This window comes from Ruditapes philippinarum, unplaced genomic scaffold, assembly GCF_026571515.1.
Source record: "Ruditapes philippinarum isolate M1 unplaced genomic scaffold, ASM2657151v2 ctg5955_1_1_1_1, whole genome shotgun sequence".
In the NCBI taxonomy this organism is placed as follows: Eukaryota; Metazoa; Mollusca; class Bivalvia; order Venerida; family Veneridae; genus Ruditapes; species Ruditapes philippinarum.
The window spans coordinates 748-15089 of NW_026860716.1; the positions used below are offsets into that span (position 1 = coordinate 748).

At 29.2% G+C, this 14342-nt stretch overlaps 1 protein-coding gene across 1 annotated transcript; it reads right to left on the reverse strand.

Annotated features, from left to right (window-relative positions):
- Nucleotides 1-322: 322 nt before the first annotated feature.
- LOC132713175 (proprotein convertase subtilisin/kexin type 5-like) lies at nucleotides 323-2092 on the reverse strand (the record flags this gene model as incomplete). Its single annotated transcript, XM_060695660.1, has 3 exons — nucleotides 2012-2092; nucleotides 1068-1733; nucleotides 323-639 (listed from the first exon to the last, which is right to left on the reverse strand). Coding segments are annotated over exons 1-3 (1044 nt in total), but the record flags the coding sequence as incomplete, so codon positions are not given.
- Between the last annotated feature and the right edge of the window lie 12250 nt (nucleotides 2093-14342).

Below are 14342 nucleotides of genomic sequence, written 5' to 3' on the forward strand. Positions count from 1 at the left end.
CATGAAAGTGACAAATCCTATAATTTATTCAAAACTAAAAATAAAAACCGGATTATTCAATTGAAAGAAATGAACACACGCACTAATCCCCTATATTTATTTAAGGTTTTAAATCTTAAACATGAATAATAATGGCCAACAATTTCAAGAAAAATGTCAGTTTTTAACGACACAATACATGCATATTCATATCTTGACCAAATGAAGTGTGAACAGTTGCGTAACAAATCTAGTTTGAAGTCTAAACATCTTTGTCTAATATTTACAATAGCAATTATCAATGTTATCTTATGTTAATCTTAAGCACATTATATTTTAATACGAATAATGATTTAATAGTTATGAGCTCATTTTCATATTTGTTGTTATACCTTTGTTTTAGCAAACAAACTCCCACTATGAAAAGTATCAAGATAAGAACAGCTCCACCCGCTGATGCACCTATGATTAGGTTGTTGCTTTCTTTTTGCTCTTGCATTACCGTAAATGTTTCCTCAGTAACAGTTTGGTGTGTTTGTTCTTGCATTATCGTATGTGTTCCAGCAGTTACAGTTTCTTGTGTTTGTTCTTGCATTACCGTATGTGTTTCAGCAGTTACAGTTTGACGTGAACTTGCTCCTGTTTGAGTTGTTGCTTCCTCTTTTCAAGTTAAGACATTTTAAGTAAGAATAACGTATACATGATGATTATGTATTCAAGCAGATGCTGGTATGTTAAGAGGTATTGGACATTAGGGTGTGCTCATATTTGCCGATAATGAAATATCCGCTATTAAAGTCATCACAAAAATAGACACGTTTCTTCTTAAGAGCATTTCAACAATTCTATTAATGACACATGTTTGTAAAATCTAAAATCTTTAATTTCATTGATATCAATGTCTGTACAAAAACATATGATTACATGTTTTGCAGTTGCTACCCAATAGTGATCATTTTGTTAATGTCACCATAAGTCAGGGTGACAAGTTCAATGATGGTTAAAAATATTCTATGCTATAGGTCATTATGAATGTGATAAAACAATCAACAATTATATCATGGCAATAATTATATGAACTTGTTTACCGATAGTGGTAGTTTGAGTACAATTATCTCCTGTCAATCCATCCTTACATCCATCAGTACATGTTTTGCCATTGAATATATGTCCTTCTGGACAATCAGCGCAGACTAACGAATCATTGTGTATTTGACACTTGTTACAGCCTTGAATAACACAGTCCGAACATTGTGTTCTTTGCAAACATGGCATACAATGAACATTGTCATTAAACTTGTAGAGGTGATAACCCTCATTGCATTTATAACATTTTTTTGCATCAGTACAATGTTTACAATTTGTCGGACAGTTTTGACATATTGTTTCGATACCGGTTTTATAATCATATTGTCCAGCTGTACAACCACTCGAACAGGTACGTAAATCACAACTTTCATTTTCACATAAACTACAATTGTGTTGACATTGATGTCCATAGAAACCAGGCTTACATTGCGTACAATATCCCGTATCATCAGCGCATTCACTGTTTAGACAATTACCATCACAGATAAAAGTACATCTTGCGTGCAGACCATATTTGTTTGGCTTACATAAAGTACAGTCATCCCAGCTATTACAGCTTTCACAATTTTCGGGACATTGTGAACAGAAGCCATTTGATAAAGAGTAAGATGATTCGCAACTTGTGCAAGTTGCACCAGAGCATGATTGGCAGCCAACAGAGCATTCTGTAAATATATATTTCTTTGCCTATTTACATTTTTAGTTATATATAATTCCACATTTACAATGTAAAAATCCACAAATATGCCACGACAGATATCTTATAAAAATATATAATTCTTAACTTGACCACAAACAATTAGGAATCAAGATTAAATAAACTTTAGTAGTCAACATTCTATATATAGATTCGAAATAATCGAAATTAAAAGAAAAAGTTTTAACAGAAATTCACACAATTGTATTCTTACAGTACAAATTATCATGAAGTAAAATAGCTTACCAGTAAATACCATATCCACAATCAATACCACTATAAGTGCTGACGTTTCCTTAAGCAACATTATTTCGCATTTATATATGCAAATCTAAAAATTAGAATTTTATATATAGATGATAATGTGATTAACTTACGGAATACCTAATATTATGTTTAAACGTAACTAAACGATGCTGCTTTAATTCTTCTTCTTTTTATTTTGTTATACCTTTTCATAAAAAAAAAACAGACTAGTATTAAAGGTATGTATTTTGTATTCGTGATTTATAGTCATTACAATAAAATATATTAGACATATCAAATGTATCATGCAGAGTTTTAAGGTACAATGAAGCTTAAACAAAGACCTATTATTATATTTAAATTTAAAAGAGTTCCTACAATATTTGTTATTCCTGTTTAAAAAGCGAAAATAAAGAAATTAAGAAATATCACTAACCATTCACTAAACCGAACAATAGCTATAATATATTCAAAACTTCCTCTTTAAATTGTTGTACCGTATGCATCAATGACTCCCTTTAAAAGATTACTTTTAGAGTCAAAACTATTTGGATTGATTCGGTCAAAACAGAACAAAATCGTTTTTAATTAATAAACGCTATTATCTTCTTTGCAAAGAACAAGTCTCAAACCGTGCCTTTAAAAGTGAATAAAACTTTAAGAAAATCTAAAATGTATCAGAGTATCAAACATGCATTAAACTACTTTCAATGAAAAACATACTTACAAAAGGTTGTGACATTGAAACTCACCATATTCAGGAATTAATCTTCGTGAATTCCATATTTAAACTAAATATATTGACGCTTTAAATTGCATGAATAATGATTTAAAGTTTATCATGAGTACAATTTATACTTAATCTGTTAATATTGATGATGAACTATTAGGCTATAGTAATGAGAAGCAAATATTTTATCAACATACTTACCTAGTACACCACTATCCCATAGTTATACACATTAAATATATAAGAAACAGATGTACATGTAAAATGTGAAAGTAACAATAGGCCGTTATTAGATTGTGAAAGTAATAATAGGCTATTATAAGATATAAGTATTAATTGTATTCATACATATCTTTTTTTCAGATTTTAATTTAGTTTAACAATATCTTATCACTCTTTGAATACAGATTAAATAACCATTATTTTCACATAACAACAATTTTATCTAAGGTACCAAATTCAAGCAGCTTTCCCTTAAGCATTATAAGATATAGACACGAAAACATGTTTACACACTATACGCATGAGAAATAACAAAGATTAAGACGGGTACAAATATATAGCAGCAAATCGACATAACTTTTGAGATAGAAGAAATTTAGAAAAGGTATTATAATTATTATTATTATTATTATTATTATTATTATTATTATTAAACAAATCATTTCCTACACTTGCAGACCATGTTTGTTTGTGTTGCTGTTGAAAATATGCCAATTATAAAATTATACAAAAGATTTAAGTTTTATGTTCCGACAACAATTTGATAGTAAACTTTTTTCCTTATTTTATTTATAGATCCGCAAAAATATACAGTGTATAAAATAGTTTACATATTAAGAGGATAGCCTCTGCATATAAGTATGCATTAAGACTTAAAGTATCTAAAAATCAACTTGTTTAGATTACTTAAGACGAATAAAGTTCGAGAAACATTTACAACACTTTTAGGTTTTCGTTTCTTTGTTTGTTGTAAAAATAAAACATTTTATAAAACTAAAGTCGAAAGTCTTTCCATAAAAGTATCCGGGACGATATTTTATGTTTCGGAATAACGGAAGTGTAAAGAGAAAAGCTCTCAGACTGTGTTGATAAAGCCCAAGACTTGATTGGAAACAAAATGAACATTGAAAATGCTAAGAAATAATTACTTTACAACGTGCTCATAGAATCGGAAAGTACAATTCAAATAAAGTAAGACGCGTTGTCGCAAAATTTGCGTTCGTCCCGAAATGTAGTGGGTGGTTGTATCTTTATGCTCAAATATCAAAGTGATACTAAACGTATGTCCTTTGTATAAGACGTTTGATATAAGTGATGATAAAATATTTAAGACAATACGTGGCAAGTACCAAAAATAAATAATAAGCACAATACTTACGTCTGCCTGTTGTAAAAAGAAGAAAAAAGAAATATCACTTAACACTTTACAAACGACAAAACGCGATATATACCTGACTGATCGCTACAACATAAACCTGTTTAAAACTTCCTCTTTATATGTTTTGACTTGAATACATATAGTATGCAACAGTGACGCCATTTAAACCATTCTCAGGTTATTTTTAGACTCGAAAATACATGGGTTGATATTTTGATATATTATACAAATATGGACTTTTTAGCTGTTGAATATGATGTGATATGTACTGAAAAAAATTAATATTGACCAAGGCATATTCAACAGCTAAAAAGTACATATCTGTTTTATTATATAATTTATAAATAGCTTTTATATGACCTATCACATCTGCCATTGCATACGACGGAAATCTTTTTTTTTTCAGCTTGTCTACTGTTTCCATAATTTGGCTCTTTCTATTGGCATGCTTATCCATATTGTTCTTAAAAATGAAAAAAAACGGTAACTAAAATAGACTAATTTGACTCTAATTTGAAAATATTATGTTCACGTAACAACAATTTTAACTAAGGGCAAAAGTCTGAGACAACACGTTCCAGCAGCATTATCAACTGTCTTTCCCTTACGCATTAAAAGATATAGAAAAGAAAACATGTTTAAACACTATTCGTCGATGAGTAATACAAGATTTTGAGACGACCAACAAGATATATAGCAGTAAACAGAAATTGATCATTAACTTTTAAGAGTAAAAATACCAAATTTGCTATCAATTTATTATTTTTTTAAAACGAAACCATTTTCCTGCATTTGCACATGTATGTGACGATTTGAATGCTGTTAAATATGTCAATTATAAATCAGATTTAAGTTATATAAGGTCCAATCAAACGACGGGCAAGTAATATCCTTTTTCCTTATTTCATCCAATGGATCTGCGAAAATATATATTAAATATTTTAACAATATAAAGACGATGGATTTTCTAAATAAAGTATGTATTTAGACTTAAAATCATGTTTAGAGTAAGACGGAATAACGGTGGTCAATAACCAGTTATGACGCTTTAAAGAATTTCCTTTTTTGTTTGTTTTGTAAAAAATTAAACAATTATTAAATTATTATTTCATAAAAGTATCGGATAACTATTTTTATTTTTCGGCATAACGGAATTAAGGGAGAGAACCTACAGACCGATGTTGGAATAAAAGCTCATGACATTGATATGAAACAAAATAGAACATTGAAATGTTAAGGAGTCAATTATTGGGGCAGCGTGCTGGATAGTATCGGCAAGTACCAATTCAAATAAAGTGAACACCGGCCCCGTTGTCGCAAAAATTTGGAGTCGCCCTCCCAGAAAAGGAGTGCGTGCAAATGCGAGTAGTTAGGCTGACAAAACCATATTGTCAACAATACCAAAATGTAGTTGCAGAGATAAGGAGACGCCTTGTCCCGATTATGCTCGTTCATACGTGTCGCAAACTTTTCATCAAAGGTGAATTATACAGGGAATGCAAAAGTGCCGTAAAGAGAAAACGGTATTAAGGGAAATAATAGGGGTAATATAAAGTGTTCATTTCTGAATGTTCAAGGATTACAGTAACCCAACAAAAAATGGCATATCCCCAGTTTTTAAAATTCATTGAAAAGTATGATTTGATATTTCTAAATTCTAAAATAAATTAAATGTTTATAAACAGTTTCATGCAGTGACACAGAGGTGGAATGTATGTGTGTGTGTGTGTGTGTGTGTGTGTGTGTGTGTGTGTGTGTGTTTGCACGCACGCGTGCGCTTGTGTGTGTTTATTTATCTCGTGCGCACGAGATACTATGTCGTTACCACGAGTTTCTTAGTCGTGCCCACGAGATAATAAAGTGGTGCGCAAGAGATACCATGTCATGACCACGAGTTACTAAATCGTGCACACGAGATGATTAAGTCTAGGGCACGAGATACTATGTCGTGGGTACGTGTGATTTAATCTCAAGCGTGGGTAAAAGAAAATGATTCACGCTTATGAGATTAAACAGATTTTTCAGTGGACGAGTTTTTACCATGTGCAACGACTGATCAAGGATAAAATTGCTTTGGCAATCTTTTCTTAGATTTATGTAACGCATTAGACCTTCGTGTGGTAAATTGCCGTATTTGTGAAAATGCGAATAGCATGTACATTTTATACACATAATTGTGAACGTTCCTTTGTTTTACTGATAAATGTATTTTTTGTAAATTTACTATTTCAATGGGTGTATTCCAATCACGCGCATGTAACATTTTTACGTCCGAACAGCGTATCACATTACAAAAAATACAAGCGAGGTTTCCTTAAGTGAAATTCTCAGTATAAAAATGAATTCTTGAATGAAATTTCACGTGACGTAGATGAATTATGTACTGACTTAAACGCATATAAAACAGAAGCCAAGGTACGGATTCTTTGGTCAATTATGTATCTGTATTTATTACTAGCAGAGGAAAGTATTTTGAAATACATCGTTATATACCTAATAAAACATTTGTTGATGAAAGTCATTCTATGCTTTATCTACTTGATTTAATGATTTAGGTAGGAGTAAAAAGGAAAGTTGTAAAGAAGCGTTTTTACAATTCAATAAGTATGACATTCTAAATAACATTGTTTTGTATAGTAAGCAAAATATATAAATGCCTGATTAAAAGACTAACTAGCATTAAAAATGGATGAAATGAAATAGGAAAGAAAGTATAAGCATAATGTCAGTAAAAGTGACGTAGATGTGGTTATAACTTCAGTAAATTTACTTGCATTAATATTTTATACCACGTGAAGGTACATGAAAGAACTGAGATAGAAATGTTTTTAATATATTTCGGATTTATTAATTTTTATTTATACTTTTCAGAAATTCAGGGATAAGTTATTTGTGATCAGTTCGGGGTTGAAACTTGTGTACGCTTGTGGCATTGCTTTTATTGACAATTATTTATATATTCTTCTTTGACTTTACAGGTCGCTATAATTTCTATTATGGACCTTTTTGTATCAATACTTTGACTATTAAAATGTTTCTTTGACAGAATAATTATTATAATCTAAATGTTACTTGAGTTTATACAAACAGATATAATAACTCGAACTAGTTTTATCGAAAATATATATTTACCTATCCCTCTTAGCTCTTATATACATGTTTCTTTTTAGGCGCACATATACTGACAATTCAGGTTTCGCATCCCAGAGCTTTGGTATCACTATTTTTAAGCATATCCCTATCCACATTCTTTTTTTCTTACTGAACTTATGGTGGCATTAGAATGGCATTACGTGTTACTTTATGATCTGTAACCGGCCATGTGACCTCCGTTTTATATTCGTTCCACCAGTTCTTAGTTATTTATTTGAGCCGGTTGCGAGGTGTAGGAAGGCTCTTGCCATTCCAAGTTTCGTCATGAACAGGCGCACTCAAACGACTACCAATTTTCTTTTGTAGGCGGTTTTAGCGTTTTTAATATCTCATCACATATGCCTCTATTTAACATACATTCTGTAAAATGAATGTCAACCATTGCAAGTAAAATATATTTCAATCATTTTCTTTTGACATTTGAGTCTTTATTTTCTACTTAAGGATAGGGAAGTAACCAGCACTTTTAGTTCCGTACATGAACAGGTTCTTGGGCGTTCTTCTTCAGGGAAACCCTTTTATTTCCCCAAAGAATTTATAAAAATAAAAACCCTCATTTATTTAATTTTTAAATTTTCCGAATTCGAGAAAAGATTGCAAATTCGAAAAATTTTATATACCCTTTTTACCCGGTTTTTTTTTCTATAAAACCCAAAGAAATAATATAAAGGACTTTTTAAAAAAATATACCCAAAACCATACATATTTTAAATTTAAAATTATTTAATGGGAAAAATTTTTAAAAAAAAAAATATTAATTTTTTTTTAACATGAAGGGACGTTTTTTTAAAAAGTTTTTAAATCTATATAGCAAATGAAAAATCATATTTTTAAAAAATAAAATGATATAACTAAAGGTTTTGGGAAATTGATCAAAATTGAAAAACAAAAATTTTTTTTTACCCAATTAACAAAATTTAAACAAAAAACCAATTTTAAATGTTATTTTTTTAGAAAAAACCTTTTAAAGGGGTTTTTTAAAATTTTTTTTTTTCTTAAATAAAAACAAAGACCAAAAGTCAAAATTTAAAGTTTTAGCCAATTTTGCTTATAAATTTTTTCCAAAATTTGGGTTAAAAAATTTTTTTAGATAAATTTAATTTTAAACCCTGTTTCCAATTTTTTCAGTCTAAATTTTTAGGTAAAAAGAATAAATTGGGTTGGGGTTTTCAAAGCAGAAAAATATTTACGATTAAAATTTCTTTTCAAAAAACACCCTTTTTGTTATTATATAGTTTTTTTAAGAAAATTTATAAAAATTTAAAAGTAAAATTTTTAAAAAAAATAAAATAAAAGTTTTCTGTAATTTTTTAAAATTTGTATAAATTTTTTATACTGAAAAATATGAACCCCAAAAAATTCGAGAAAAAAAACGTTTTTAAAAAAATAAAAAATCAATAATTTTGAAAAACAATTTTGTCCCTATTTTTTACATGTTTAAAAAATTGTTGGAAGGGGAAAAAATTTCTTCCCCCATAAAAAACTTATTTTTGGATATTTAAACCCTTTTAAAAGATTATTTTAAATCTTTAGGTGGTTTAATTTAAAAAGGGATTTAAGACCCCAAAAAACACAAAAACGTTTTTTAACAAAATTTAAAATTTCTTTTTTATTTTTTCATAAATAAAAACTAAAACCCCTTTTTTGTTACGTCTTGGGGAATGTTTTTTCCTTTAAAACTGAAAAAAAACAAAAAAATAAATTAAAGGAAAAAAAAAAATAATTTAAAAATTTAAAAATAATAAATAAATAAAAAAAAATAAATAATATAATTTTTAAAATAAAATAAATTAAATTTTTTAATCAAACAAATTAAATTTAAAAAAATTAAAAAATTTTTTATGAAAAATTTAAAAACCCAAAACTTAAAATTCCATATTTTTTAGGAAATCGTAAACCAATTTAATTTTCCCTTTTTAAAAACATTATCCTGGGCCTGTTTATTCCCCAAAACCCCTTGTAGTTTTTTGTCCCCTTTAGCTTTTCAAATTTCCCAAAATTTTTTTTTTAAATTTAAAAATCTGAAATCACTTTTATGTTATAAATTTTTTGGAATTTTCCAAAGTTTGGGGTTTTTTTATTTTTTGGGGCCCCTTTTCTTGCCAAAAATTTCCCTTTAAAAAATAGGAAAATTTAATATTATTATACAAAATTATTTTTAAGGGCGATTTTAAAATATAAAAACCAAAAACAAACCCAATTTTAAAACCGGGCCACAATGGACTTTAAAAAATATTTACAAGTAAAAAATGTTATCAAAACCCTAAAAAAAAAAATTAAAAAAAGCTATGGCCCTTATAATTATTATTATTTTTTTTCATTAAAAAAATTAGTTAAAAAAGGGTTTTAAAAACCCAAACATATTGTTAAAATAAAATTTGGGAAAATTTTTCCCCCTTTTGTTTATTTTAAGTTTCAAAAAATTTCAGCAAAAAAACTTCTTTTGAAACCAAATGATTCCGAGAAAAAAACCCAATTTCAAAAATTTTTACTTTTTATTTTTTCCCCCCCAAAATGTTTTTTTTGTTTGGTTACAGGTTTGGTATGTTGCTAAATGTTGTTTTTTTTACTTGATGTTTTTTTGAATTAAAAATTGAATTTTAAAAAACATTTTTCCCCAATAAAATTCTAGATGATTTTTGGGGAAAAGTTTGTAAATGCCCAAACAGTCGTCTATATGAAATCAAACTCGCGCAAACTTTAAAACGGGTTTCAGCGTTTCTCAAATTGAGGGTTTATTTCCCCGAGCCGGGAAACAAAAATGACTCAATGATCACCTGATTAAATATCTCAAAATGTACCAATAAGTAAAAAAAATGGCGAAAAAATGACTTTATATCTATGTTTACCATGAGTATGATTCAGTGACAATAAGTAATTAGTCAGTAGTGCGTATTATACCTTATTGTTACTTTACACGAGTAAAACCCATCAAACGTAATAACTACTGCGCTTGCACGTAGATTTACCAACGTCAAAAGTAATTATTTCACGTGAAGAAAAGGCAAATAAAGTGTTTCCAATATCCCTGTATTGCCACTATAATAAGGGCGAATAATTTTATATATATGCAATATTTATGGTAATTATGAATTTGATTTAACCAATATGAGTTACTTATGAATTAATTATTTTAAAATTAATTTATGACATGTATCATATGTAGACTGTTTACCGATTGTGGTAGTTTGCGTACATTTATCTCCAGTCAGTCCATTCCTTTTACATCCCCCGTACATGCCCCGTTGTTTCATCACATAATGTTTTGTAATCTCAGGACGGGGTTTTTTAAAGGGTGTCCCCCCAAAAATTTTGGTTAACCCGTTTAAAACAATGCCCGCTTGTTGCTCACACGTTTGTTTCCCATTTTTTCTATGCATGCCGGGTTGCGGCAAACTGAAATGCAAAAAAATTTTCCCCTTTACACAGAAAAAACTATTTCCGTTTTTTGGGAGCACTTTAAAATTTGCTTTCTTGTTTGGAACATTTTCCCAGTCCCCCCTCTTAATTCCCTTGAATATTAGTCTATGCAAGTTTTTAGAACTTTCTGTTGAACAATATGGTGTGTTTCCGCAGTTGACCTTTAAATATTTGTCGTTGGACAATCAGCGCAGATAACGAATTTTGGTTTTTTGGACACAGGTTACAACTTGAAAATTGCACATCCGGACATTGCGTTCTTGCAAACATGACACCACAGTGGAACATTGTCATTAAACTTATACAGGTGAAAATCAGTATTGCAGATATTACATGTTTTTCCATCCTTACAATGTTTACAATTTGACGGACAGGTTTGACATGTTGTTTCGAGACCGGTTTTGAACTCATAATATCCAGCCCTACAACCAGTGGAGCAGGTACGTAAATCACAACTTTCATTTTCACATAAACTGCAATTGTGTTGACACATAAGCCCGTAGAAACCAGGCTTACATTGTGTACAATATCCAGTATCATGTTGACATTCTTTGTTTAGACAATTACCATCACAGTTGACAGTACATCTAAAACCATATTTATTTGGCTTACATAACGTACAGTCATCGTAGCTGTTACAGCTTTCACAATTTTCGGGGCATGGTGAACAGAAGCCATTTTGTTAAAAAGCTATGCATGATTTAAAACTTGTGCAAATGTTACCCGAACGATTTTCAGCCGTGAAAATTTTGAATATGAAAAAAAATAATTTATATTTTTCCTATTTACTTATTTTGAATTTTTAAAATACAAATGTTTTGGAACAATATATGTGTAAAACCCGATTTTTAAAAAGATGAAAAATTTTTTAATTTTTCACCCCCAAATTAAAAAAAAATAATAAAAAAGAGTTAAAAAAGATTAAAATAAATGTAAACATTTTAAAGATGTTTTTAAAAATGTTAATGAACAAGTTTGTACTTGTATAGTACAAAAACAAAAAATCATGAAGTAAAAGTAAAAACTTACCAGAATATACCATATCAACAAATAGTACTAGTAGAAATACTGACGTTTCCTTAGAAAACATTATCACGTATTCATATGTGATAGTCGTTCTAAAAATGAGAATAATATACGTACATATTGATAATAATGTCATAACTCAGGGGGAAACTTTCAAGTATTTAAGTTTTAAAGCTTAACGTATTGATGCTGCCTTTATTATTCTTCATTTTTTTAATTTTTGTTTGTTAAATTCTTAGCTTAAAAATCAAAATGGTACTCAAAGTGTGTATTTTATATAAGAAGTTTGATGTATATTACAATAAAATATTTAAGACATCGAATGCATTATAAAAGAGTTTTAAAGGTACATTTAAGCTTAAACAAAAAGTAGTAGGACATATTATTACCTTGAGAGAATTATCACAATTATTGTAATTCCTCTTTCAAAAGGTAAAGAAGTGAAGAAATATCACTGAACATTTTTTTAACGAACAAAATATATAATATATAAATACTTGATTAATCACTACCAAATATACCTGTTCCAAACTTCCTCTTTAAATGTTGTCACTTACGTATGATATGCATCAGTGACTGCCTTTCAAGCGAGTCTAAAGTTATTTCTACACGCGAAAATATCCGGGTTTATATGGTCAGAAAGAACAAAATCATGTTTAAGAAAGTAAATGATAATTTACTTTAAGAAGAATTAAAATATTCAGGCATTAACTATAAACAATTAAAGTACTATTATAAATGTATAATATATTAACGAAAGCCCGGTGGTGACATCGAAACTCCACATATTCACGACTTCACCTTCAAAAGCAAAACACAAATTCTCTTTTTTAACTTAACAAATTGCATTTAAGTACTTGTGAAGATGAAAAATTGTCTAAATGATTTTTATTAACTCAGTTGAAATGCTAATTTGAAAGTTGAACTGTGAAGCTGAAATTCATGAATTCGAATACGCGATATCGTGAATTTCGAACAGTAATGATCAAATTCATAAAAATGAATACATCCAGTTGCAATTACATGTTTGTGAAGTTAAAATCGTGAAATAATGACGCTGAAAACATAAATTCATGAAAAAAAAAACTCGTTAATTTGTGTATTAAATATTTAACAATCAATTAATATAAGTGTTGAGAATTTGTTTCCAACAAAAATAAGTATGTTTTTTTTAATGTTAAAATTGTGGCTTTGTTTTGAGAATTGAGTACCACTCAAGCTGGTGCTTGGGTGCGTGAGGAATGTTGCACTTATTCATTTTCCCTCATGTACAGACACAATCAAACCAAGTCTGCAATTGTCATGATCAATGCTTTCGAGGGATCACTTTGTTTCTAGATTTTTCTTTATTTAGTGTACAGCTCCTTATCGCCGCTATTTGAGAGCAGTTTCAATGGATAAACATGTTACTAGCATGTTAAAATTACCTCGCTTTGAGATTTTTCTAGATTATTTAAACGCCAATTATGCACATATACAGTGGCAACTGGAGTACAAAAGTATAAACAAATTGTAACTCTTTGCTGTAAATATTTAAGTGATTTAGATTTATATTTAGTTTAGTTTGTCGACCGATATTTGCTTGTTTGCTTGTTTCAACATGTGGTGTTATTCAAGGTGAACAATAAAGGTTTTATCTGGAAAGCACTGTGTTGAAATCAAATTAATATAGCACGGTCAAAACAGGCACAGAAGATAAAGCATTTGTAACACTAATATTTATTTCTGAATATAAATACAAATCTCTATACAGTATAGAAAAGAATACAGAGGTTCTGGTAAGATATGCATGGTATTTATGTAAAAATAAGTGCATTATGGAAACTTGCATAGATATTATATACTACGTGAATGTGCATTCAAGATCTGAAGAGCTTAATTGACAAATATTTTATCTTATGTCGGATTATTGAATTGAAAGTAATTATATTCTTTTCAAACAAACCGGAAAGTCTTATCGTTAAAATGTTTGAATAGTTATAGACTCTATGGTATTGACTTGTTATTGAAGAACGAACGCTTTCGTTTTTATGTTTATCCTTCTTGCTTATAAGGTTCTTATATTTAAATCTATGTATGTTTATATCAATGTTTTACGAAACAAATGTTTCTTTGCACAACTAAGATCCATAAATTATAGTAGTTTTTAGATATAATTTTCTTCTAACCCACATAGTCATTGAAAAGTTATATCTCCGAGGTGTCCGTCTTTACATTATACAATAGATATAACGTGTTTTCTGCTACATTCCTGACCTTGACATCACTGAGGATAGGACTTATTTTAGGTTTCGAACCAATAGCTTTGTATACATACTATATGCCTGCGTGTTCACATGTTCTTTTACTAACTTGTATATGATATACTTAACTGAAAAATTGTGATGTAGACGGATATTGCGATTTTCTCTTACGGTTTTTGAAACTTTGTTTTCTGTTTAAGCCGGTGCTAAGGGCATGTACACTAAGTCACACCTTCCAATAACGTGCAACAAAAGGCTTGATCAAGCCGAGCCTGCAACGTTTTCAATTTTGTCGTTTTTGGCGTTTAGGGATTCTTTCTTTAAGTATTGTGTTGTACTTTTTCACATTCATACATTTTACCTTTATATACTGTCCCG